General features: G+C 47.9%; 1 protein-coding gene across 7 annotated transcripts in view; it reads right to left on the bottom strand.

Moving 5' to 3' along the window:
• Nucleotides 1–22751, bottom strand: part of EHMT2 (euchromatic histone lysine methyltransferase 2) — a 43385-nt gene extending 20634 nt beyond the window's left edge. For 2 of the 7 annotated variants that reach the window (XM_084830655.1, XM_084830651.1), the window contains exons 1-13: nucleotides 22466–22751; nucleotides 15191–15254; nucleotides 14311–14550; nucleotides 13109–13401; nucleotides 11474–11546; nucleotides 11097–11197; nucleotides 9263–9406; nucleotides 8913–9074; nucleotides 7533–7647; nucleotides 4715–4816; nucleotides 2831–2976; nucleotides 1911–2054; nucleotides 1243–1472 (exon numbers count right to left, since the gene is read on the bottom strand). In XM_084830655.1, the coding sequence (XP_084686781.1) occupies nucleotides 1243–1472; nucleotides 1911–2054; nucleotides 2831–2976; nucleotides 4715–4816; nucleotides 7533–7647; nucleotides 8913–9074; nucleotides 9263–9406; nucleotides 11097–11197; nucleotides 11474–11546; nucleotides 13109–13401; nucleotides 14311–14550; nucleotides 15191–15254; nucleotides 22466–22495 (1844 nt within the window). In that variant the 5' untranslated portion in view covers nucleotides 22496–22751. The other 5 variants (XM_084830653.1, XM_084830652.1, XM_084830654.1 and 2 more) reach the window with 5 other exon arrangements.
• Between the last annotated feature and the right edge of the window lie 2045 nt (nucleotides 22752–24796).

Raw genomic sequence — 24796 nt, 5'->3', positions numbered from 1 at the left:
AACGTATTCATCAATTGTGCGCATTTTTGAAATGTACACCTTCTGTCGAATGCATTTTTTTTGGTGCGCAACTGACACTGCAAGCTCAGAAATGTACTGACTTCGATAGCAGATTGCATCTGAGTCGGTCCGGAAGGAACAAACTGGGTAAAATCCTGATCAAATCCTGAAATGAATTTCTCATACACCCCTATTCCTAATATCCTTGTTCTCACCCTGCCAGCTAACAGTTATACATTCTTACTCCTCCTGGCTGAGGTTTCCCGCATCCAAACTAGCCTTCCACTACCCTTTCAGAAGATGTATGTGTATGCGTATAGGTATATAGATACACACACACACGTATGTGATCAATATGTATATGTATATGTATATGTATATGTGTGCGTGGATGTATACTCCAGGGGTGAGCAACTCATAGTCCTCCAGTTGTTTTGGCCTACAATCCCAATGATCCCCCACCATTGGCTATGCTGGCTAGGGCTGATGGGAATTGTAGGCCGAAACATCTGGAAGGCCACAAGTTCCCCACTTCTGATAGACAGTTGCAAACCCCACAACCTGCAGTCTTTGGTTGAGTTGCTGCATCATCACAGAATGTTCACAAATATCCTAGATGCTTGGGGAGAACAGCAACGTACAGAATGTTGGCAGATAGCGCGTCTTCTGAGAGGAGAGTGGAAGGCTAGTTTGGATGATGGAAGCCCCACACAGGCAGCCAGAGGCAAGAAGAATAAACACTGTTAGCTGGTAGGGTAAGAACAAGGACATTAGACAGTTAAGGAGGCTGAAGGGCCAGGAAGGCAGCACAGACATGGCTAAGAGAACTGTGAAGATGGTGTTTGAATGAAGGGAGAAGCAGAGACCTGAGGGTAGGACGGTGTAGGCGAGGCGCAGGGCTGAGGGTAGAAAGGTCTCAGGAAAGGGGGCCTGAGGAACACCCTCACATAGGGCCTAGCAACAGATGGGGGATAGCTGCTGTTGGTGGGAAGCCATGGAGAAGTAAATGTGAGTTAGGAAGTTAAAGGAAGAGGGAGCTTGAGGAATCAGAAGTGGATACATTTAATACAATGACTCAAAAGGTTTATGAGTCAAATATTTTGCTGCAGGTCTCTCAGAGATGACAACTGCACAAACATTTATACACTAAAAAGATACTATGTAAATTATCAATAAAAAGAGCCGTATTTCCTTTCAGAGAAACCAGGATTCCAGATTCCTAACCTGCCACCATCCCCTCACCTGGGCTGGGTAGTGTCAGCACGGCCTGTCGTTTCAGAGGTGCCCTGTCCATGTGACAGTGGAATGGGGACAGGAGTGGAGGTGTCCGCCTTGGCTATCGTGATTTCCTGGGCCTCAGAAGCATCTTCCCCACAGTGTGGGCAGAAGATCATGCCGTTGAGCTGGGAAACGCAGGCCTTGTGGAAGCGATGAGCCACACGGAAGTCAGGGTGGCACTCCAGAAAGGTGCCCTGGGGGGTGGGGAAAAACACAGATCGTCAGGGATTCTGGGGCCAGGAACCTCAAGGACTAGATGACCAAACTTTGCAGAAATGTGGGTGCTTAGGCCTCAGAAGGAAATAAGGAAGTGAAACAATCAGCCTCTGAAATTGGCAGGCAGTAAAAATCCTCTGGACTGGCTGGGCCTAGCACAAATATTTGAAGCCTGGCCATCAGCTCTTGCCTGGTCAGCAGAGCATCCCTTTTTTTTTTTGTTACCTCAGGGGCCGTGGATCCCCCAGGTCTGGATTCAAGTAAAGCCCACCTATGGCTCCAGCCAGGCCTTGACATAGATATGGGCAACTTGGACCACACTCTTCCTCTCATAGACCCTGCGAGTCCTGGCGATGGCCCGCTCAGCCCTGACAACCAGCACCCCCTCCCTGCAAACCATGGGTTTCTTTTCTCACCGCAGTGCAGAAATAGCCACATCCAGGGCAGCAGTGGTGCTTCACCATCCTGGCTCGATGGGCTTCACACAGGACCATGAGGGGAACCCGGCTGGAGGGACGCATCGTCTCCCGCTTCAAGATGCTGCTGCTACAGCCGTTTAGCTATGAATGCACAGACAGGAAGATGGCGTGTGTGTGTCTCTCTCTCTGGCCTAGCTCACACTGAGGTGGTCAATCTATGCCTGACCTGTATTGCTTCAGACTGCACAGGACTTGCATATCTGAATGCTCTTCCATATATATATATTTTAAAAAATCCATTCCACAGACATGTCACCACCCTTTGTTAACTTAACACAGAGCCCCAAAGTCCGGCCCAAAGTAGGAGGTCTTTTAATATTTCCAGAAAGAGTTTGGATTTCGGCCAGTCTCATAACTGACTGAACCTGATGCATACAACCTATTATTTTATTATAACAGGTTAGCAACAAAATGTTCCTAACAGGAGCACTCAAGTTCAGGCTTCCAGCCAGCCATTCCCTCCAAGCAGGACGTTCCACTCTCCCCTCCCCACCTCCTGGTTTTTCATTTCCAACTGACACTCAATGTTCTGCAGCAACTGAGCATGCTCAGTCTCATTGGGCTGTTTGGCTTTTTTCTGGGGGCTCCCTCAGGTTTTTTTAAAAGATTATTTTTGTACTTCTGTAAACATCAGAGTGTCCCCGAGCAGACTGACACCTCCTTGTTTCTCAATGGCCCTATTTTGGCTCCATTTCTATTGGCACTCACCACCTGAGTTTGCTAATAGAGTGATGATTATTACTGATAATCAACAGAGGGCGTGCAACGGATCTCTGGGATTATAATGAGACAAGGAGGAGATACATTAAATAAAGAACTCCTGAGCCTGCTTCCTTCCAGATCCCCCATCTTCTTACCTCTCCATCAGCACTCTCCGTTGCCATGCACTGGTTCCCGGCCTGCTGGCTGAGGCGTTCGATAGTTGGAGCTTCCATGCGGCAGGAGCACAGGGGCAGCTCCTCAAAGCGCTCTGTCTCTAGTGAACTTGTCTCGTTCGACACCCCTGTGAAGGGGGAGCAGGAGAAAAGAATGGAACCCTGGAATAGTTGCTTTCAGCTACTAAACCCTACACCCATCCCCAGTCTATCCACATGCCAAGGTCTCTTTAAAATTTGCAACAACATCGCAAGGCCTCACAAGTCCTGAACCAGCAACTCTGTGGCCACCAACACCATCTTTCTCAACACTGCATCATCTCATGGTCTCACAAGTTCTATTCAACACCCTGCTCTATTAACTATGTTCCACAAATGGCCCAAGATGCTTTGGGGCTTGAGATAGAAAATCCAATGGATGCCCTCTGAAGCTATAAAACTGCAATAATCAACTATATAATCAACAGTTTGCAGCTCTTCAAAAGGTACCCATCCACTCTTATACTAGGACTACAACCACCATAACCCCCGACCACTGGCCATGCTGGCTGGGAGCAATGGGAGTTCTAGTCCAAAACGTCAGGAGGACCACCGTTGGAAGACTGTGTCAAAGCATCTCAAAAAGGATATTGTAGAACTGGAAAAGGGCAACCAAAATGATCAAAGGGATGGAGAAACTCCCCCGTGAGGATAGGCTACAACATCCAGAATTATTAAGCTTAGAAAAACTTGAGTAAGGGATGGGGGGATGACTGAGGTGTAAAAAATTATGTATGGTATGGAGAAAGTGGATAGAACGAGGTAATACTAGATGATCCCATAATACTAGAACGCAGAGGTCATCCCATGCAGCTGAATGGTGGAAGATTCAAACGGAACCAAAATGATCAAGAGGCTGGAACAACTCCTCTGTGAGGAGAGGTTACAACATCTGGGACTATTCAGCTTACAAAAAACTTGAGTAAGATGGGGGGTGGGGGAGAGACAGAGTTATAAAAAATGATGTATGGCATGGAGAAAGTGGATAGAACCAGATAATACTAGATACTCCCATAATACTAGAACCCAGTGGGGTCATCCCATGAAGCTGAATGATGGGAGATTCAGGACAGATAAAAGGAAGGGCTTCTTCACACAGTGCAGAGTTAAACTATGGAATTCGCTACCTCAAGATGTAGTGATGGCCACCAATTTGGATGGCTTCAAAAGGGGAGTGAGCAAATTCCTGGAGGAGAAGGCTATCAATAAACGCTAGACCTGATGTCTATATATCACCTCGAATACCAGGAGGCAGTACGCCTATGTATACCAGTTGCTGCGGAACACAAGCGGAAGGGTGTTATTGCACATGTCCTGCTTGTGGGCTTCCCATGGGCAGCTGGTTGGCCACCATGGGAACAGGATACTGGACTAGATGGACCGTTGGTCTGATCCAGCATGGCTCTTCTTGTGAGGGCACCAGTTTGCCTACCTGTCTTACATATTTGCTATCAGATGACACCATGATCATAAAATGGAATGACACCACCATCATAAAAAAGGAGATTGTTGATTCCATGGAATGTTTGATCACTGCCAAATAATAGGTGACCAAGTGAGAATATTTGACTGAAGCCCCAATCCTAGCTCTTCTGGCCTCCAGCACAGCTCTCCTGGGAGGGAGCCTATTGTCACCTGCCTGTCCAGGGTTCGTGGAATTAAAAGCTACTCAAACTTCCCCCAGAGAAGGTGACACAGGCATGGAGGCTCCTGCTCAAAGGCATCCACTCACAAATCCATAGCTGTGCTTGGATTTGAAACCCACAGCACCATAGTGGCTGCTCCCGTGGTGACCCCGGGAGGGATGGAGGGAAGGCAGGCACGCACCAGCGTTGTTGGGGGACAGTGCCCCCTCGTTGGGCAGCTCCAAACAGCCAAGAGGCACTTCCGTGTACTCGCTCTGTGTGGTTGAAGGGCCACCATTCAGACCTGGAGAGGGAGAAACAGGGAAAAGAGAATGTCACGAGGGAGGGAAAGACAATGATGCTGGCCAGCCGGACACCTCTGCACTTACCTCTCATCAGATCTCATCGGCCATTTTGATGGCTATTCACCCAGTTTGGAGAGGTTCTTTTAGGGTAAATTTGCTTTGGATTTCACCCTCACTGCTTGTTCCAGATGACTTAAATAGCCACTGGTTCCCTATTAATCCTAGAAGGCGTCCCCTATTTATTATACACACACACACACTCACTCACTCACACTCACCTGTGGAAACCATCTGTACTATTTGGCCCTCTGTTTCCTGTCTACCAATGCACAAGGGACACATTGTCTTATCCTGTGGTAGTAATCCCCAGATGGAGAAGTAGGGAGATGATCTCATGCCAATGTGGTGTATTCATTAGAGCAGAGGTGAGCAACTTGTGGCCCTCTAGATGTTTTGGCCTACAAGTCCCATGATTCACTCCCAAACTCACAACTGGCTATGCTGGTTAGGGCAGATGGGATCTGTAGGCCAAAATATTTGGATGCCCACAAGTTGCCCACTGCTGGGTTAGAGTGTTGGACTAGAACCACAGAGACCGATATTCAAATCCCCACTCAGCCATGAAACTCAGTGGGAGGCCTTGGGTGAGTTGCCATTTCTCTCCACCAAGGCTAGAGTTAAAATCGCTGGAAGAAACATTAACAATCTCAGATATGCAGATGATACCACTTTGATGGCTGAAAGAGAGGAGGAGCTGAGGAACCTCATGACGAAGGTGGAAGAAGAAAGTGCAAAGGCTGGGTTGCAGTTAAACCTCAAAAAACCCCAAGATTATGACAACCAGCTTGATTGATAACTGGCAAATAGAAGGAGAAAACGTGGAGGCAGTGACAGACTTTGTCTTTCTAGGCGCAAAGATTACTGCAGACGCTGACTGCAGCCAGGAAATCAGAAGACGTTTACTTCTTGGGAGGAGAGCAATGACAAATCTTGATAAAATAGTTAACAGCAGAGACATCACACTGACAACAAAGGTCCGCATAGTTAAAGCAATGGTATTCCCTGTAGTAACCTATGGCTGAGAGAGCTGGACCATAAGGAAGGCTGTGCGAAGGAAGATAGATGCTTTTGAACTGTGGTGCTGGAGGAAAGTTCTGAGAGTGCCTTGGACTGCAAGAAGATCAAACCAGTCCATACTCCAGGAAATAAAGCCAGACTGCTCACTTGAGGGAAGGATATTAAAGGCAAAACTGAAGTACTTTGGCCATGTAATGAGAAGACAGGATACCCTGGAGAAGATGCTGATGCTAGGGAAAGTGGAAGGCAAAAGGAAGAGGGGCCGACCAAGGGCAAGATGGATGGATGATATTCTGGAGGTAACGGACTCGACCTTGGGGGAGCTGGGGGTGGTGATGGCCGACAGGAAGCTCTGGTGTGGGCTGGTCCATGAAGCCACGAAGAGTCAGAAGCGACTGAACGAATAAACAACAACAAAACCTTCCTCACAGGGTTGTCATGAGGATAAAGTGGGAAGGGAGAGAAAAAGAACCTTGTGTACTGCCCTGAACTTGATGAAGGAAGAGAAAGACAAAAAGGTTAGAAATAAATGGCAAGAGGATTTCATGCCTCAGGCCTGGCACTATACTAGGCCCAAATCCATCAAGCACTACTCACGCCCCCAGCCTCATGGACCAATTTGTCAAACAGTTTGCCTGTCTGTGGCCAGTTTTTAAAAAACAAATAGCTGGCATTGGGGGCGGGGGGGAATGGGGATTATTGTGGGGGGGCCTTCCCCTCTTCCCCCCTTCCCCCCAGTGATGATCCCACTGGGAACCATCTCCTCAAATGCACTTGCTATTCACAATTGATAGAAAGTTTCCACTGGTACCAATAGGAGCTTCCCTCCCATTATGAATATTAGGTATGAGTGTGTGTGTGGGGGGGGGGGGGGAGTTGGGGTCTGATTAGGAACCTCTGGCTTCCAATGGTCCCAATCTGTCTCCCTGCCTCCAGCAGCATTTTTTTGTTCTTTGTTTAGAAAAGAATAAACTACGCCACAGCAAATTGTGTAAGAAACACTGCGTGTAGTTTAACCCTCAGTACGAGACAGCTTCTGATGCACTAGGCCTGAATCTAAGGCAGGCATCCTTTTTCCAATTTGCAGCCCTCTAGATGTGTTGGACTACATCACCTATCATTCCCAGCCTGTTTTGACTAGGGATGCTGGAGAAATCCGTTTGGGGGGGTGGAGTTCAACAAGTTTACCTAGGTCTAGCCCCCCTCAACTTCATTTCAGTTCCTGCTATGGTGCCTGACTCGATCTGCAGTGAATCAGGCCAGTTTGTGGATTTTCTGGGCACTTTGCGCATTTTCCCCCAGGTCCCACAATTGTGCAAATGCAGCCATGATTTGCGCAAATTGCTCAGAAATCTGTGGAAATTGTAGAACCTGCAAAAAAATACGCAAAAAATATCACAGAGTTCAGGGGAAAGCTCAAAGCTCAGTTTGCAAAGACAAACTGAGCTGTACACGCTGCAGAAATCTGTTGAGTAAAAAGAGAACTGGATTTCCCGGTGATGGACATTCCTAGTTTCGACACGCCTCGTGCAGTTTTTCACATCCAATCCTCATGGCACCACCACCACCTTCATTTCTGGCTTCCCTTTCCCAGTGGAACAAACCCCATCTTGTCCCAGCTTTGACAATGGAAGTCACCTCTAGCATCCTTGGGGTGTGGCTCTTTGCGCTTGCGCTTCCGCGACGGCTTGACCCAGGGGCTGTCATTCCGCCAGCGCTTCCTGGCCTTCCGCTTGGAGCTGGAGGCAGCGCTCTGAGCGAGAGAGAGAGACACACAGCGTGAGGACAGGAGAGAGAATTACCATCACTCAGAAACACTCATGCTTGGCATGCAGAAGGTCGGAGGTTCGATCCCCAGCATCTCCAGTCACCAGCCAGCATAAACCAACCTGGTGCCCTGCAGATATTTTGAACTACAACTCCCAGCATTCCTCATCACTGAGCATGCTTGTTGGGGTAGATGGGAGCTGTAGTTCAAAACACTTGGGTGGCACCAGGTTGGTTGTCATACTGGTGTCTAAGGCAGCTATGAGGCCTGGTATAAGGCAGCCTTTTGCATTACCTATGTTCACAAATGACAACTGAGGTGATCCAGGCTGGAGAGTGCAGAACATCAGGCCTGTGGGCCAGATCTGGCCTGCCAGGTGTCCTAATTTGACCCTCTCAGGTTCCCCAGATGGCCACGCCCCCTTCCCTGTCCCCACCCCCTTTCCCCGGACCACAGACCATTTGGTGCTTTTCCAGCTTTTGTGCAGTTTTGCCTCCCATCTTAAAAAGATGAAATGCCTCTCCTAAGGCTTAGTTTTATTTATTTATTTTTATGTATTTATTTATTACATTTCTATACTGCCCAGTAGACAAAGCTCTCTGGGTGGTTCACAAAAATTAAAACCACAAATACAGCATCAAAACGATGTAAAATAGGCTAAAATATGCTGCCATTCATGTTATTTGGGGCCTGCCCCTTTGCCTTCAGCCACACCCACCACTGGAATGCCGCTCCTGGGACCGTCTCTGAAATTGCGGCCAATTCTTTAATTCAGCCCTTGGGCCGCAAAAGGTCCAACACCCCTTTTCCAGATTAAGCTTTTATCATGGAATTGCTCTGCAGGCAGGAGGTTCTCCACCGCTGGCTTAAAAGGAAGGCAAAGGTGGGAGCAGACCTGAAAACGCCAATGAGAACCAAGATCCCTCTCCTCTAGTCTCCATTTCTCCCTTCAAGATGGCTCCTAGGAAATCTCCTAGGCTTTGCACATATGCAAGCACATATAAATATTCAAAAACAGCACTTTCAAAATTGAGGACATTAAGCTGGGTCTGAAATTGCTTAGAGCGGAAAACACAATTAGCCAAGGAGAGGCCGCTTTGAACAAATAAATTTCTAAAAGCTTTCCTAAAGGCCAAAGTTGTAAAGGCGTTTCACAACTGAGGGGCCACCACAGAGAAAGCCCTACCACTTGTACTTGCCAATCAAGGAGAAAAAAGAGGATACATTTAAAAAACAAAGCCTCAACTCACTCTGTCAGAGAGGTTACCCGATTCTTCATCGTCATCTTCCTCTTCGTCATCATCGTCATCTTCCTCCTCCTCCTCTTCCTCCTCCTCCTCTTCTTCTTCCTCTTCCTCCTCCTCTTCCTCCTCTTCTTCACTCATATGCTCTCCACCAACATCTGCGTCTGACTATAATGCAAAAAGGACAAATTGGGAGCCGGGATTGGGGAGGAGGAGAAGGAACAGCGTGAATTAGGAAGGATCTGCTTTCCTAATTCCTAACCTGATTTAGTTAAGTGTCCACTCTCTTATCCCTCAGCTCTATGTATAGTCCCCTCCCCACCTCCAGCTCCCAAGAAATGTTTGTTTCACAGTACCTTGCTGTCCGAATCAACGTGGCCATCCACAGAGTAGCTGTCGTAGAAGAGGCTGAAGTCATCCCCTACCTCGGTCTCCCATTCCTGACCCCTCTCCTCCTGCGAGGCCGTGGCTGGGGCTGTCATCTCTTCCGTCACTGTAATCTGGGAATTGGTATTTATTTATTTATGTTATTTATTAGCCACTCTTCATCTGTAGCTCTGAGAGAAGCTTACAAAATAAAAGCACAGTAAAATAACAATTTGAACAGAGATCAGTTGAACAGGCCTGAACAAATAAAGAAGCTTGGGGGTGGGGGGAGTTTCTGCCAAGCACCAAAAACAAATCAAGGACAGTGCCATGAAAACCTCTCTGGAAGGGAATTCCAAAGGCAGGAGCCATAGCTAAAAAGGCCCTGTCTCTAGCCACCATCTATCTTACTTCAGGTGGTAAGGGGAGAATCAATGAAAATGTCAGCCCCGTGTTTGGCTCCTGTAAAAAAAAACAAAAAGGCAAACTCGGTGTTAGGCATAATTAGAGAGCCAGTGTGGTGTAGTGGCAAGAGTGTTGGACTGGGACTTGGGAGATCCGGGTTCTAGTCCCAACTTGGCCATGGAAGCTCACTGGGTGACTTTGGGCCAGTCACACACTCTCAGCCCAACCCACCTCACAGGGTTGTTGTTGTGAGGATAAAATGGAGAGGAGGAGGATAATGTAAGCTGCCTTGGGTTCTTTGCAAGAGGAAAAAAGGCGGGGTATAAATGCAATAAATAAATTAGGAAAGGAACTAAGAATAAAACTGTCAATATCAAACTGCCCTTATACAAATCTATGGTGTGACCACACTTAGAATACTGTGTGCAGTTCTGATCACTGCACCTAAAAAAAGGATATTGTAGAGTTGGAGAAAGTTCAGAAAAGGGCAACTAAAATGATCAAGAGACTGAGACAACAGCTGGGATTGTTTAGCTTGGAAGAAAGGCGAGTAACAGGAAAGATAAGAGTGGTGTACAAAATTATGCATGGGGTGGAGAATGTAGATAGGGAGACATTTTTCTCCCTCTCATAGTACTAGAACCTGGGGTCATCCCATGAAACCGAGTGATGGGAGATTCAGGACAGACAAAAGGATGGACTTCTTCACACAGTATATAGTTAAACTATGAAGTTCACTACTACAAGATGTAGTGATGGCCACCAATTTGGATGGCTTTAAAAGGGGATCGGACAAATTCATGTGGATAACGCAATCAGTGGCTACTAGTCATGATGGCTCTATGCTACCTCCAGTATCAAAGGCAGTATGCCTATGTACTGCAGTTGCTGGGGAGCATGGGCGGGAGGGTACCGTTGCACTGATGTCCTGCTTGTGGGTTTCCCGTGGGCAGCTAGTTGGCCACTGCATGAACAGAATGATGAACTACATGGATCCTTAGTCTGATCCAGCAGGGCTCTTATGTTCTTCATGAGAACAGGGCCTCTGTGGCCACTCTTAAAATCTGGAGAGATCCACGTAGGAGCAGGCAGCCCTTTAGATCAGGAGTAGGCAACCTGGTCCCTCTAGATATTTTGGACTACAACCACCATCATCCCTGACCACTGACGATGCTGGCTAAGACTTATGGGAGCTGTATTCCAAGACATCTGGAGGGTGCAAGGTTGCCTACCCCAGCATTCAATAATTGCTTTTTTCGTATGAAATGTGAGCAGATCAAATCCATTAAATCCCATGACAGCCGATGGGCCTGGCCAAGTACGATGTCTTTAATCAGGTTGAGAGCCCTAGTCGAAATCTGCCAATCTGGACCCTGTAGAAGAATTCTTTAAAATGTCAAGACAAGGAATGAGGCATACCTCTGTTGTCGCTCTGGGACTCGACCGCTGGAGCGAGAGAGGCACCCTTTTGTGCATTGCATCCGCCATATAGTCGAACTTCCTGCGTTTGGCAGGTTCTTCTTTGGAAGAAGAGGGAAGAGGAGGGAAAAATGAAAAGAGTATCCTGACTGTCCACCCTTCCCCAACCTGCTGCCCTACAGATGTCTTGGATTTCAAGTCCCCTGCCAGCATGGCCAATGGTCAGGCATGCTGGGAATTGTGGTCCAAAATGTCTGGAAGGCACCAGGTTGAGGAAAACTGCAACAGGCTCTAGTGAGACCCCTTAATTTTGATCCAAGAAACCCCTCCTCTACCAGCCCAAGCACCACTTCGGCCTAAATGCCACCAAGACGTACCTGGCTCTTCGATGCTCCTCAGGTCATCTGGGACTCGGAAATGCAACATCTCAGAGACTCGCTTTTCAGGGACCTTGGGAGACAGAAGAGGAAGGGTGGTTGAAGTGAAGGTTGGGTCTTGGGATTCTTTTTGGCTAGGACCCCATTGCTCAGGGTGGATCGATTTAAACCATGATTTAAATCCTCAAGAAAAGGGGCAGATTCAAATCAAGCTTTTCTGGAACAAACTTGCATACTAACGGGCTACTTTAACAATTAAAACACATCAGTTGGCCAAGTAGGATTATGCTCCTTATTACCCAGGAGCGTAATCCAAAATTGTTTGGAAGAGGGGCACTGGCAAAATTTAGAACAGGGGCGGACAAGTTCAAGAGGTCCCAGGACCCTTTTTGTTCCCAACCCTTGGAACCCCCTGTGGGCTGCATACCCCCACCCCATGGGTACTGAAATGGGAGGGGGAATTAAAAACAATAAAATGGCAATTATCAAGCTAATTTTAACCCTTTTGGCGCTCCATAGCAGCTCCAGACACCATTTATTTTGCAAAAAATAAAGAACGTTAGATTTGGGGGGGTCCCCCTGAATTTCGGGGAGTGCTAGAGGTGCTGTGCGGGGCAGATGTTGCCCACCCCTAATTTAGAATGTCTGAATAAAATCCAACATAAATCCTACTTAGAGTAGACCCCATGAAATTAATGTGATTTCAGCTAGTCATGACTATCTTAAATCCCATTTATTTCAATAGGTCTACTCTAAGAAGGACTTAAGTTGGATTTTACCATCTGTTTGGTGCTCTCTATACAAATATAAAGACACCAAGCCAGATCGCTGGTTTGAGGATTAAGTGCCTAGAATTCTCTATGTTACTCCACATCGCTTTGTAACAGGGATGAGCAACTTGTGGCCCTCCAGATGTTTTGGCCTACAACTCCCATCAGCTCAGGCCAAGGTGGCCAATGCTGAAGGAAGAGGGAAGACGTGGGCCAAAACATCTGGAGTGCACCAGGTTGAGGAAGGCTGGTCTGAACATTCAAAACGCAGACGACGTTCCTATATGCTAATAGCAAACTCATTCTCAGAGTGCCTAGATGGGGACAACATAAAAACAGCCGAATGAGAACTGCGGATGTGCAGTGGGAACAGAACACCGACTGAGTGTTGCGAGGGGAGGGGTAGAAACAGAAAGCATACCCCCTCAACCGAACATTAAAAAAGGTACAGGTTCTAGAAATAATAAAAATAAATAGAGTGCCACCAAAGAAAGTATAAAAATCTTCAAAAAAATAAAAAAGAGGAAGGATGCCAAGTCAAATCTGTTTGTGTAAAATCATCCCAATAACTCTGGGGGTTTCTGGTGGAATTCCAAAGCCTGGATTATTAAATGATTCTCTCCTTCCCGTGCCCCAGGGCGAGTTCACGCATGTGTGCTCATGACTGGAGTGAAGGCTGCAATATCAAGTGAGAACTTGCAGGTGGGAAAACAGGCCAAACACCACAGGTAATCACCTCACATCACCACCGAAACACAGCACATTTCCCCAGAGGAAACATTGCAACCATTCAGCTGCAAGCTTTCAAGGAGACACGTGTGGTTGTCAGTCAGCACCTGGACAAAAGCTACGCCTGTGGCCCTACCTGCCCACTGTTGGGCTTGGACATGGTTTTCCGGGCCCGGTGGACCTTGGGCTTGGGTTCTTCTGCTGCTGGAGCCACAGGCTGAGCAGGGGCCGGGGTCGGAGGCGGGGCTGGTGCTTCTGCTGCGGGAGTCCCGGGATCGCCAGGCAGCCGCGACCCAGGCATGCTCAGCAGACGCATCGCCAAACTCTGGATGGAGGTCGGGGACTTGCTGGTCCCGGTGAGAGACATCTTTGCCCGGCTGGGTCCGCCTGCTTTGCTGGGGGATGATGGGAAAGTCTTGGCAGCATGGCCTGAAGTGGAAGAAGACAAGGGAGCAGGCATTAGAAATGCCCCCCAGCTCCACCTGCACTCTTTTCATGGGGCGCAGATCTAAATGAATAAAGAGCTGAACTAGGGATATCAGACGTCCATATCAAAGGCCCAGGGCTGATGTTGGATTGGCATCATTGAAACCTGCTGAAGCCCATGGAGTCCTCTGGCCCCACTGCTCTTTACCTGGCTCCCAAGGCAGAAAATAATAAAGCAGTATAAAAGCACACAACAGCATATCATCAAACTATCAGACATCACAATACCATAATGCTACAAGGTAAGAACAGAAGGCCTCATAAGAACCTAAGAAGAGCCCTGCTGGATCAGACCAAGGGTCCATCACCAGCATTCAGTTCACACAGTCGCCAACCAGTTGTCCACTGAAAACCCACAAGCAGGACATCAGTGCAACAGCACCTTCCCACCCATGCTCCCCAGCAACCAGGGTTCATAGGCATACTGCCTTCAATACTGGAGGTAGCATATAGCCATCAAGACTAGTAGCCATTGATGGCCTTATCCGCCATGAATTTGTCCAACCCCCTTTTAAAGCCATCCAAATTGGTGGCCATCACTACATCCTGTGGTAGCGAATTCCATAGTTTACCTATGCGCTGTATGAAGAAGTCCTTCTTTTTATCTGTCCTGAATCTCCCACCAATCAGCTTCATAGGATGACCCCAATGGGTTCTAGTATTATGAGATTCTAGTATTCTATCATAACACTCTAGTATTCTATCATATCATAATACGGGTTCTAGTATTATCCTAACAAAAACACAGCAGGAGCAGCAGCCACAAAACCAGTGTTTTCTGCAGAAGAAAATGGTATTCGATTAGGTCCTGCTAAAGCAATCTCCAGCTCACCCCACACCCCTCCCTCTCACCTGGTAAACCTTTATTCCCCGGACTGGCACTGGTGTTTGAGCCAGCCAAGATGCCCCCCGTTTCGGGCGACATTCCTCCCACTTCTTTAGCACCCACGTTCATCTGCATCCGTGCCCCATCGTCACCGTTCCTGCCAGATGAGAGCAGGCTCTCCCCCACACCTCCCACAGAGCTTTTGGGCTTCCGAGGAGACAAGGATCCGGAAGAGGGATCGGGGCCGTCTCTGGAGGGTGCAGCACCTGGGTGAACACAGACATGCACACACACACTCACGATCCTGGAGGGTTATAGTTCCAGCAGGCAGGGACATTGCTAGGGTGGGTCCCATGAGGCCCTAGCCCTGAACCTATTTCACAGGGCCCTGCATGTCCATTGGTGCCAATGCAAGTTTTTTTTTCCTGTGCTTAACTGCCATGAAGGGGCCTTGCAGTTGAGAAGGGAAGGGATAACTCTCCCCTTCCTTCATGCTGCAACACTCCCCCCACCCCATAATCTTCCCCTCCTCTAATTAAACATAGAAAAACATTTTTTCCATTGGTTTGGGATGATCACGGTACAAGTTAACTGAAAAAATTATTTTATTTGAGATGATGTGGATGAGAAATTCACTGACCAGCTTTGCCTCCTGTGGAACTTAATTAAATCTGAGTACTTATTTCTAATTGTGCATATATAGATAAAAATTAGCATATGCAGATTTTACAAAGATTTCTGTCCTATGGGCCCCTGAATCTTTTACAAAGATTTCTGTCCTATGGGCCCCTGAATCTTTTAAGTGCCTAGAAACACCCCTGCCAGCAGGTTTCAAATCTGGGCAAGAGGTCAGGAGAAAAGCAGAACTCACCCTATTTCCAACCCCAAACTTCCAGAAAAACCTACCCGTTTCGTCTGGTTCTGCTTCCACCAGCAACACTGCCCCTGTCACCCCTCGAGGAGCCTCACCCTGAGGAATAAAAGCAGAGATTAAGAACTGAAGCTGAATTCCATTTTTATCTAGCAAGTGGTTTTTGTTCTTTTGCTGGAGCATGTTCTGGTAGCAATGTGAGCAATGAGCCAGGAAGTACCAGGCTCAAGTAGTGTGCAGGTTTCTAGGTGGCCTTAGACAAGTCCCTACTCTCCTAGCCCCTCTCCTTAACCTCCCCATGTATAATATGGGGATAGTAATACTGGCCTACTGTACAGGCCTGTTGCAGAGATAACTGAGATACTGTATGCATAGTACTTTGGACACTTTTGTCTTCTGGTATTATGTTATTTTATTTGGCATTTTACAAACCACCCTGGAGATTTTTTGTTGAAGGACTATTAAATACACAAACAAAAACTTGAATTGCGCTCTCTCTCTCTATATATATATATATATGTTGTTATCAAGGCCAACATGATGTTTATTAATTATTATAGGATAATTATGTTACTTTAAAAAAACAAACCTATGGTTTATACTGCTTAGAGACATTTTTAGATACATTCAGCAATATATAAATCTATTAAATAAATAAAAAGACAAATTTAAATTATCTGGGTAAAAACAAAGATTGCTACTTGCCATCTTGCTTCCTCCTCCCTTCCCCTTGTATAACACTGTGCAAAAGCATGTTTATTGGAAGTGAGTCTCACTGAATTCTATAAGGATTACTCCCTGGATTAGGGAGTAGGATTAACACTACATGAGAGTGTTTAGGATTGGAAGTCCTTACATAAGAACATAAGAAGAGCCCTGCTGGATCAGACCAAAGGTCCATCTAGTCCAGCATTCTGTTCACACAGTGGCCAACCAGCTGCCCACGGGAAGCCCACAAGCAGGTCACGAGTGCAACAGCACCCTCCCACCCATGTTCCCCAGCAACTGGGGTACATAGGCTCATTGCCTCTGGTACTGGAGGTAGCACACAGCCATCAAGACTAGTAGCCATTGATAGCCTTTTCTTCCAGGAATTTGTCCAACCCACTTTTAAAGCCATCCAGATTGGCGGCCATCACTACAGCCTGTGGTAGCAAATTCCATAGTTTAACTATGCACAGTGCGAATAAGTCCTTCCTTTTATCTGTCCTGAATCTCCCACCAAACAGCTTCATAGGATGACCCCAAGTGCTAGTATTTTGAGAGAGGGAGAAAAATGTATCTCTATCTACTTTCTCCACACCATGCATACTGTTGTAGACCTCTATCATGCCCTTATGAGAGTCCACTGTAATCTTAGAAGCCAAAGCAGTGGCTAAAATAGATTTCTCAGCAGTCCTTGTTCTTCCTGATTTCGCCCTGAGCAACTGCGAAAGTGCTCTCCCTTCTGCCCCTGGGTAGGAAAAAAAGGAAGCTTAAGAGAACCCAGAAGTTCCATCGCCAAACAAACCATTGCTTTATTACACTGGTCTTTCCCTACCTCTCAAGAAAGGCCAATATGGGGTAGCAAAGCCTTCCACAACCTGGTGCCCTCCAGATGTATTGGACTTCAACTCCCCACAGCCTCAGCCAGCATAGCCAATGGTCATGAATGCTGGGAGTTGTCGTCCAAAAGATCTGGAGGGCACTGTGTTAGGGAAAGGTTGGCGGAGTGGTTAAGACTGTTGGACTAGGGAGACCTAGGTTCAAATTCACACTCAGCCATGAGGCTCACTGGACCAGTCTCCCCCTCCAGGCCAAACCAACCTCACAGGGATGTTGTGAGGATAAAATTGGGAGAGAATAATTTACATTGAGCTCCTTAATTCAGGGGTCCCCAAGGTGGTGCCCGTGGGCATCAATGCACCACAGACACCTCTCTTTCCACCTGCCAGGCTCCCTGTACCTCCTCATTTGTATTTTCTTTCTTAAGATTTTTTGTAATTAAAAAAGGTAACAGGGAGGCTAGCACACTGAAAAGCAAAGTGCTGCCCTCCAGAGTAGTTTTGTAGCTCAGACCTCACTTCTGTCTTGAACCTAGGTTCTTGGACAGGTTATTTTTCTTTTAGTCTCACCCATTTGCCTTCTGGGAAATGAGTGTTTTGTGACCAGCCATACTCACCATGGCATCCATTTCATGAACAGGCAAGCCCCTACCAACCCCATGGCAGCCATTTTATCGGAGCACCCACAAGACTCCCTCAGAATTCCAAAATATGCCCACTGACCCAAAAAGATCAGGGACCCCTGCCTTAAGAGGAAAGGCAGGATTAAACTGTAGTAAATAAATCTCTCCCTACCAGTGCCAGTCACCAAATGTACAGTAACTAACCTTAGAAAAACCAAGTGATCTATTTCTACATGTGAACAAGGTCTAAATCTTGGTTATTTAACCAACCCCCAATCACACAGCCATCATGAGAAACGCCGGGTTGGATGAATCAGAGGTCGGAATTAAGATTGCCGGGAGAATTATCAACAACCTCAGATATGCAGACGATACCACCCTAATGCCAGAAAGCAACGAGGATCTCAAGAGCCTCTTGTTGAGGGTAAAAGCTGGTTTGAAACTCAACATTAAAAAAACAAAGATCATGGCATCTGGCCCCATCACTTCCTGGCATATAGAAGGGGAAGAAATGGAAGCTGTGACAGATTTTATTTTCTTGGGCTCCAAGATCACCGCAGACGGTGACTGTAGCCATGAAATTAAAAGACGCTTGCTCCTTGGGAGGAAAGCTATGGCAAACCTAGACAGCATAGTAGGAAGCAGAGACATCACCTTGCCGATAAAGGTCCGTCTAATCAAAGCTATGGTTTTCCCAGTAGCAACGTATGGCTGTGAGAGCTGGACTATAAGGAAGGCTGAGTGCCGAAGAATCGATGCTTTCGAACTGTGGTGCTGGAGAAGACTCTTACGAGTCCCCTGGACTGCAAGGAGTTCAAATCAGTCCATCCTAAAGGAAATCAACCCTGACTGCTCATTGGAAGGACAGATACTGAAGTTGAAGCTCAAATATTTTGGCCACCTAATGCGAAGAGAAAACTCTCTGGAAAAGACCCTGATGTTGGGGAAGATTGAAGGCAAAAGGAGAAGAGGACGGCAGAGGATGAGATGACTAGATAGCATCACTAATGCAATGAATATGGACTTGAGCACACTCCGGGAGAGAGCGCAGGACAGGAAGGCCTGGTGTGCTATGGTCCATGGGGTCACGAAGAGTCGGACACGACTGAACGACTGAACTACAACAACAACAACAATCACACAGCCACACACAGCATCCTGATCCACCCATCCTCTCCTATATTCCAGAATAAGACAACCCCAAAATGAAACCCCTTCCACTTTTGACACATCTCCTCCTCCATAACATCTGCTTCCATTTCTCCCTCCCCAACATCCTGGTTTTCCTCCAACCTGAGCCAATCTGAGAGAATTCCTCTGCCCCATTTAGAACTACCAGGCAAACTTAAGTGAAACAACTCTTAATCGAGCCTTTCTCCACCCATCCGGTGAGGGCATGGCTTGTTGCCAACTATATAAACCTCACCCACCCTTTTGATATAAATTCAGTCCCTTAAAGAAAAAGAGGCATCCAAAAAGAGGGGCTTCAGCTCAGTGGTAGAGCACGTGCTTTGCATGCAGAAGATCCCAGGTTCGATCTCCAGCATCTCCAGGTGTGGCTGGAAAAACTCCTGCCTGAAACCCCGGAGAGCCGCTGCCAGTCAGTGTCAACAGTACTGGGCTAGATGAACCAAGGGTCGGACTCAGTATAAGGCAGCTTCCTATGTTTCTCTTCATCTCTAGTGTGGTGTGTATAGAAGCCTTGTCAGGTGAGGCCTGGGTCCTCAAATTTTCAGACAGCAGGTGGAAACCTGAGTTCTTTGACAACTTTCACGGAGTAGCAACTACTGTGGGCTCCAGGTTTTAGAGTGCCCCTGGGCAAGACACCTTCAATGAGTCCCTGCCCTCAGTGAGTCTACCTTCTCACCATCATTGTCACGAGCTGCTATTGCTCCTCACTGTTGCTACCACTTGCTTGCTTAACAGGCAAAGAACCAGTGAACACGTAAGCATTGGGTCTGTTCCTCCTCCTTCTCACCACCACTGTTGTCTGGTCCAGAGTAAGAGGCAGGTAAACAAGTCAGGTTGCAATGGTGAAGAGGAGGAACAACTCCAGGGAGCAATTGTCAGGGGGGCCCTGCCAGGGTGTGGGCCCTTGGCAGGTATCCAGCCATGTCTGCCCTTGACGCTGGCCTTGCATGCAACATTGGTGTTCTGGTAAGGGCCCAGTTGGTGAGGGCGGATATGGCATTCTCTTTTGATTTTAGTACAGTTTTAACAGTTCAATGTCTTCTGTTGAATGGTTATTTATTTATTGAATTTATATGTCACCCAACTGGCAAATCCCCTCAGGGTGGTTTACAATAATAATTAAAAAAACCCAAACCAACAAAATAGCTAAAACAATAAATACAACAATGCCAATATCAACATAATAAAACATTAAAGAGCCAGCAGTAAACTTAATAATGTGAGCAATACATTAATGATTAAATGCCTGCTGGAAGAGAAAAGTCTTAATCTGGCATCTAAATGTATACAGTGAAGATGCCAGAGGAATCCCCCTGAGAAGGGCATTCCACAAACAGGGGGCCACTGCAGAGAAGGCTCTTTCCCTAGTGGCTGCCTGTCACACCACTGTGGGCTGAGGTACCCAGAGAAGATGTTCCAAAAATGATTTTAGCAACCAGACAGGAACATATGGAAGAAGGCACTCATTCGGATAGATGGGTCTTAAGCCACTTATGGCTTTAAAGGCCAGCACCAACACTTTGAATGTATATTATTGTTAGCTGTTTGGGGTCCCCGATTGGGAGATAACAAGCATGAAAAATGCTCTACAAATCTTCACTGCTGTTCTCATTTTCCTTGACACGTTTCTGTTTCTCTGATTTCTTCATGCAAAGAACCAACAACCTAATTCTGTGTGGGGTTTAGGTGTGCCATCCATTGATTTCAATGGATGGAAGGCTTGGTTGCCCAGTGCAACATACTTGGATAAGGTACTTGGCTTTAGACCAGTCTTCCCTGACCTAGTGCCCTCCAGATGTTTTGGACTGTAATTCACATCAGCCTCAGCTAGCATAGCAAATGATAAGGGATGATGAAAGTAGTCCAAAACAGCTTGGCTATGGCGGTAGAGGCATTAGTAACCTCAAGACTAGTTTACCACAATGCGCTCTATGTGGGGTTGCCCTTGAGCCTGGTCCGGATGCTGGAGCTAGTGCAGAATGCAGCAGCTCAGCAGTTGTCAGGAGCTGCCCTTTTCCAGCATTTCTCTTTGCTGAGGGAACTGTACTGGCTGCCTATTCACTACTGGGCCAAGTTTAAGGTATTAGTACTAGAGTACAAAGCCCTAAATGAACTTGAGCACGCTCCGGGAGAGAGTGGAGGACAGGAAGGCCTGGCGTGCTATGTTCCATGGGGTCATGAAGAGTCGGACACGACTGAACAACAACAACAACAACACAAAGCCCTAAACAACTTGGGCCCAGGATACCTGAAAGAGCACCTTCTTCTTTACCAACCTGCCTGGTCACTGAGGTCATCAGACGGCACGTCCCTGGTGGTTCCACATAGACCCAAGGCCCAGCTGGAGTCCACCAGGAACACAGCCTTCAGTGTGGTGGCCCCCTTCCTGTGGAAATCCCTGCCTTTGGAACCTGTCTGACCTCCAATGTTGTGTTGCTTTTGGTGCCTCCTGAAGACACTGTTATTTCGAGAGGCCTCCCTTGAGTGACCAGCCGCGGTTTATTAAGTTCAGAACCTATTCCTTTTAAAATGTTTTAACTGTTTTAATTATGGGGTTTTATTATTTTATCTTGTTGTTCACTGCTCCAAAATCTTTGCTGTAGAGCGGTATATAAATATTTTAAACAAATTTAAAATAAAAATAAACTTCGGGAGGGCATCAGGTTGAGGCAGGCTGCTTTAGACTGAGGGTTCAACCCCCTGCACACACACTTTGCCATAAAGCTAACCAAGTAGTGGTGGGCAAATCACTGTCCCTCAGTCCAGCTTACCTCATGGGGTTGTTGTGGGGATAGAATGAGGGAACCCCTGAGCTACTACAAAGGAAGGATGAAATGCAAATGTGATAAACAAATGTGATAAATAATTTGGTAAGAATGGAAATAAAAGAATTGAGTTGAGGCAATGTGCCTATGTGCACCAAATGCTGGGGAACATGGGCGGGAAGGTGCTGTTTCTCTCATGTCCTACTTGTGGGTCTCCCACGGGCAGCCGGCTGGCCACTGGGAACAAAACGCTGGACTAGGTGGACTTTGGTCGGAGCCAGCATGGCTCTTCTTATGTTCCTAACCAGTATCTCATGAAACAGAGTCTCCTTTTGAATTAATTCCTAGCTAAGAGATTGGGGAGATTAAATTCTTGTCTGAGCTCTTATTATTTTGGAGCATTGGGGGGTGGAAAGGGGTTGAGGCGAGGGGAGCATTGTTGGAGCTGTTTGAAATACGTATTTTATTTAATTACATTTCTACACCACCCAATAGCGGAAGCAGGTAGAGACTGAAAGACTCACGGGTTGCAACTTGGGCTAGGAAGGAGCGTGAACGGTCGGTCGTGATGGAAGGAAAGAAAGGAGCAGATGGTGACAGGGGGTAGCTGAGAAGTGAGGATCTGAGCGCAAGTTTGTCCTTCTCCCTGATGCAACGGATCCCGGTTACTTTCCTTATTTTCCCTTCCCCTGAATCCGCCCCTTTCTCGTTCGCAGTCCTCGTGAAATCATAAAAGGGCTAAAGGGACGTTCACCCGAAGCCCCCCTCCCCACTCATTGCATCGGGAGAAGCTGGCTCCCCAGAGCCAGTGCGACCTGGGAGCAGCGGGAATCCTCGCTGCTCGCGGGCTCCCACCCCCGCCTCTGTCCCAGTCACTTCCAATTTCAAATCCCAGGCTCCCCTCCCACGATCGGCTCCCCTACGGGGCTCTCCCCCGACCCCGCCACGCCACAACTCCCACGAGCAGCCCCCGATCGGGGGAAAACAAAAATCTTCCCTTTGCATTTCCTAATCGCGCCGCAAGAAGCCCCTCCCAGTTTGCGAGGGGGAGCAAAAAGGAGGCCACGAATGATGGGGACTGGGGGACACTGGGAAGCCTTCCCCTCGTCCCCCCCTCCCTAGTTCATCATTTTATTTCTTTTCCAAGGCCCCCTTCGTCCTCGTCCTCCCCCATCCGCGCCCCAAACCTGCGCGGCTCCCGCTCCGGGACCCTCCATGGCCTCGCGCCGCGGCGGGAGCAGCGGCGGCAGCAGCAGCAGCAGCAGAGCCGGCCCCGCACTGACGTCACGGCCACGGAGCGGGGCGGGGGGAGGAAGCCAGTTAAAGGGGCCGGCGCCTCAGCGTGCCCCGTGCAGACAAAGAGCAAGGCGGGGGGCAGCCCTCTGCTCTTGTTTGAGACGGCCGGCCCCAGGATGGGTGCTCGGGGTCAGGGCTGCCCACGCCAGGAGCTGTGCTCGGGGTCAGGGCTCCCCACCTCCCCGCACCCCAGGAAAATAGAGAGGAAGCACCTCTGAGATCGTGCGAAGCAGCCTTCTCAAACCCGGCGGCCTCCGGATGTGTTGGACTACAACTCCCAGCATGCTCCAGGCAACATTCTGGCTGGGGCATGCTGGGAGTTGTAGTCCAACACATCTGCTTGGGGATTTTTAATATTGTGCTGTATATAAATAAATATTAAGTGAGGGCACAGTCCTATGCATGAACTTGGACTCGATGGTCTTATAGGCCCCTTCTAACCCTACTATGATTCTAAGTCCTACAGTTTCCAGCATGCCCCAGCCAGCATGCTGGGAGTTGTCAGGATTTTTTTTCTGTCTAAACATGTATAGGATTGCGCCCTAAATAATAAATCTGGAGGGCACCGGGTTGAGTGTTGTTGGTATATGCATGTGGGGGTGCTTTAGAGCACAGATAGGCAGAAGGCGAATAGGAACAAAGGAACCTGCCTTACGCCCAGTCAGACCATGGATCCATCTAGCCTCAGTGTTGTCAACCCTGCCTGGCAGCTGCTCTTCAGTGTTTCAGGAAGGTGTTTTCCCTGCCCTACCTGGAGACTAAACCAGGGACATTCTGCATGAAAAGCATGTGCTCTACCACTGAGCCATGGCCCTTCCCCAGATGTTTTGGACCAACTCCCAGACGCCCCTGCCAACATGGCCAAAGGTCAGGAATGCTCAGAGTTGAAATCTAAAACATCTGGAGATCTGCCTTCTCCCCACTCCTGCTTTAGAGCAGCCTTCCCCATCCAACCTGCTGCCCTCAGGATTATAGGAGTTGGGCGTCCAGCACCTCTGTAAGGCACCAGATTGGAGGAGGATGCTTCACAATCCCAACCCCCAATACTCGCCCTGCAGCGTGGCTACTGTTCCAGAATGGATTTTTAAGGGGCCTGGATAGTGCCCATGATCAGCCCTTTGTAGACTCATATTTTTTATTTTATTTTTAAGAGGACTAGAGGCAAACACATCAGAGTAATTTATAGGTATGAATGGTATTATGGGGAAGATCTCCATCTCTCATAACAGTAAAAAATCAAGAGTTCATCCAATAAAAGTTGATTAGGTTCAGGGCTAACAAATAGTACATCTTGCGCAGTTCATTACTGCAAGAGGTGGTGATGGCCACTGGCTTAAAGCAGCCTTCCCTAAACTAGTGCCCTCCATATTTTTTGGACTTCAACTCCCATCAGCCTCGGACAACATGGCTAATGGTCAATAATTCCGGGAGTTGTCATCCAAAACATCTGGAGGTCACCAGCTTGGGCTTAGGCTTTATGGAAGGATTAGACAAGGGGTGGGGGACTGGTGGCCCTCCAGATATTGTTGGACTAAAACTCCCATCATCCCTGGCCATTGGCCAGGCTGGCTTGGGCTGGTTAGACTTGGGAGTCCCCAGCCATGGATTAGACAAAAAGTCACAGGATAGGTCTGCTGATAGAACCTCCAAGTTCAGAGCAGGAATTCAACCCCTTGGGCGGTCAAACCACAGGGGGAAATGTCAGGCCTTACATTTTAAGCTTCTCAGAGTCACCCAGCTGGCTGCTTTTGGAAACAGAATGCTGGACTAGATGAACCCCCTAGGAGGGTCTACTGGCCATTAGGCAGAGGCAGCCCAGGTCCCGCCCACCATCGGTTCTGGCCCCACCCACCAGAATGCATCCCCCCCCCCCGAGCTTTGCATGTGGCCCTCAAAGGACAAAATGGTTACCTGTCCCTGCTCTATGTACCAAGGTGGTATAAGTCTGAACACCAGATACTAGGGGACAAACCAGGGGTGCAGGAGGAGGCCATGAGCTTCATGCTCTTGTACGTTTCCCACAGGTACCAGGCTGGGCTAGATGGATCTTTCATCTGAGCCAGCGATGCAGGCAATCCATATGACTCTTATTTTCTCACTACCTTCTCTTTGATGCTCCACCCCACTGAATTTTATGGCTAGGATTTTTTCCAGTGGATCCTTCCCAACATGCAACGCAGGAATCTTGCTCCACTTCCCCACTGGTTCGGTCTTACAGCTAA

The sequence above is a fragment of the Heloderma suspectum genome, chromosome 2 (genome assembly GCF_057233095.1).
Source record: "Heloderma suspectum isolate Gila_16-S chromosome 2, 16-S_ref, whole genome shotgun sequence".
Taxonomy (NCBI): Eukaryota; Metazoa; Chordata; class Lepidosauria; order Squamata; family Helodermatidae; genus Heloderma; species Heloderma suspectum.
The sequence above is the reverse complement of the archived record's forward strand: the minus strand, read 5'-3'. Positions and strand labels throughout refer to the sequence as shown.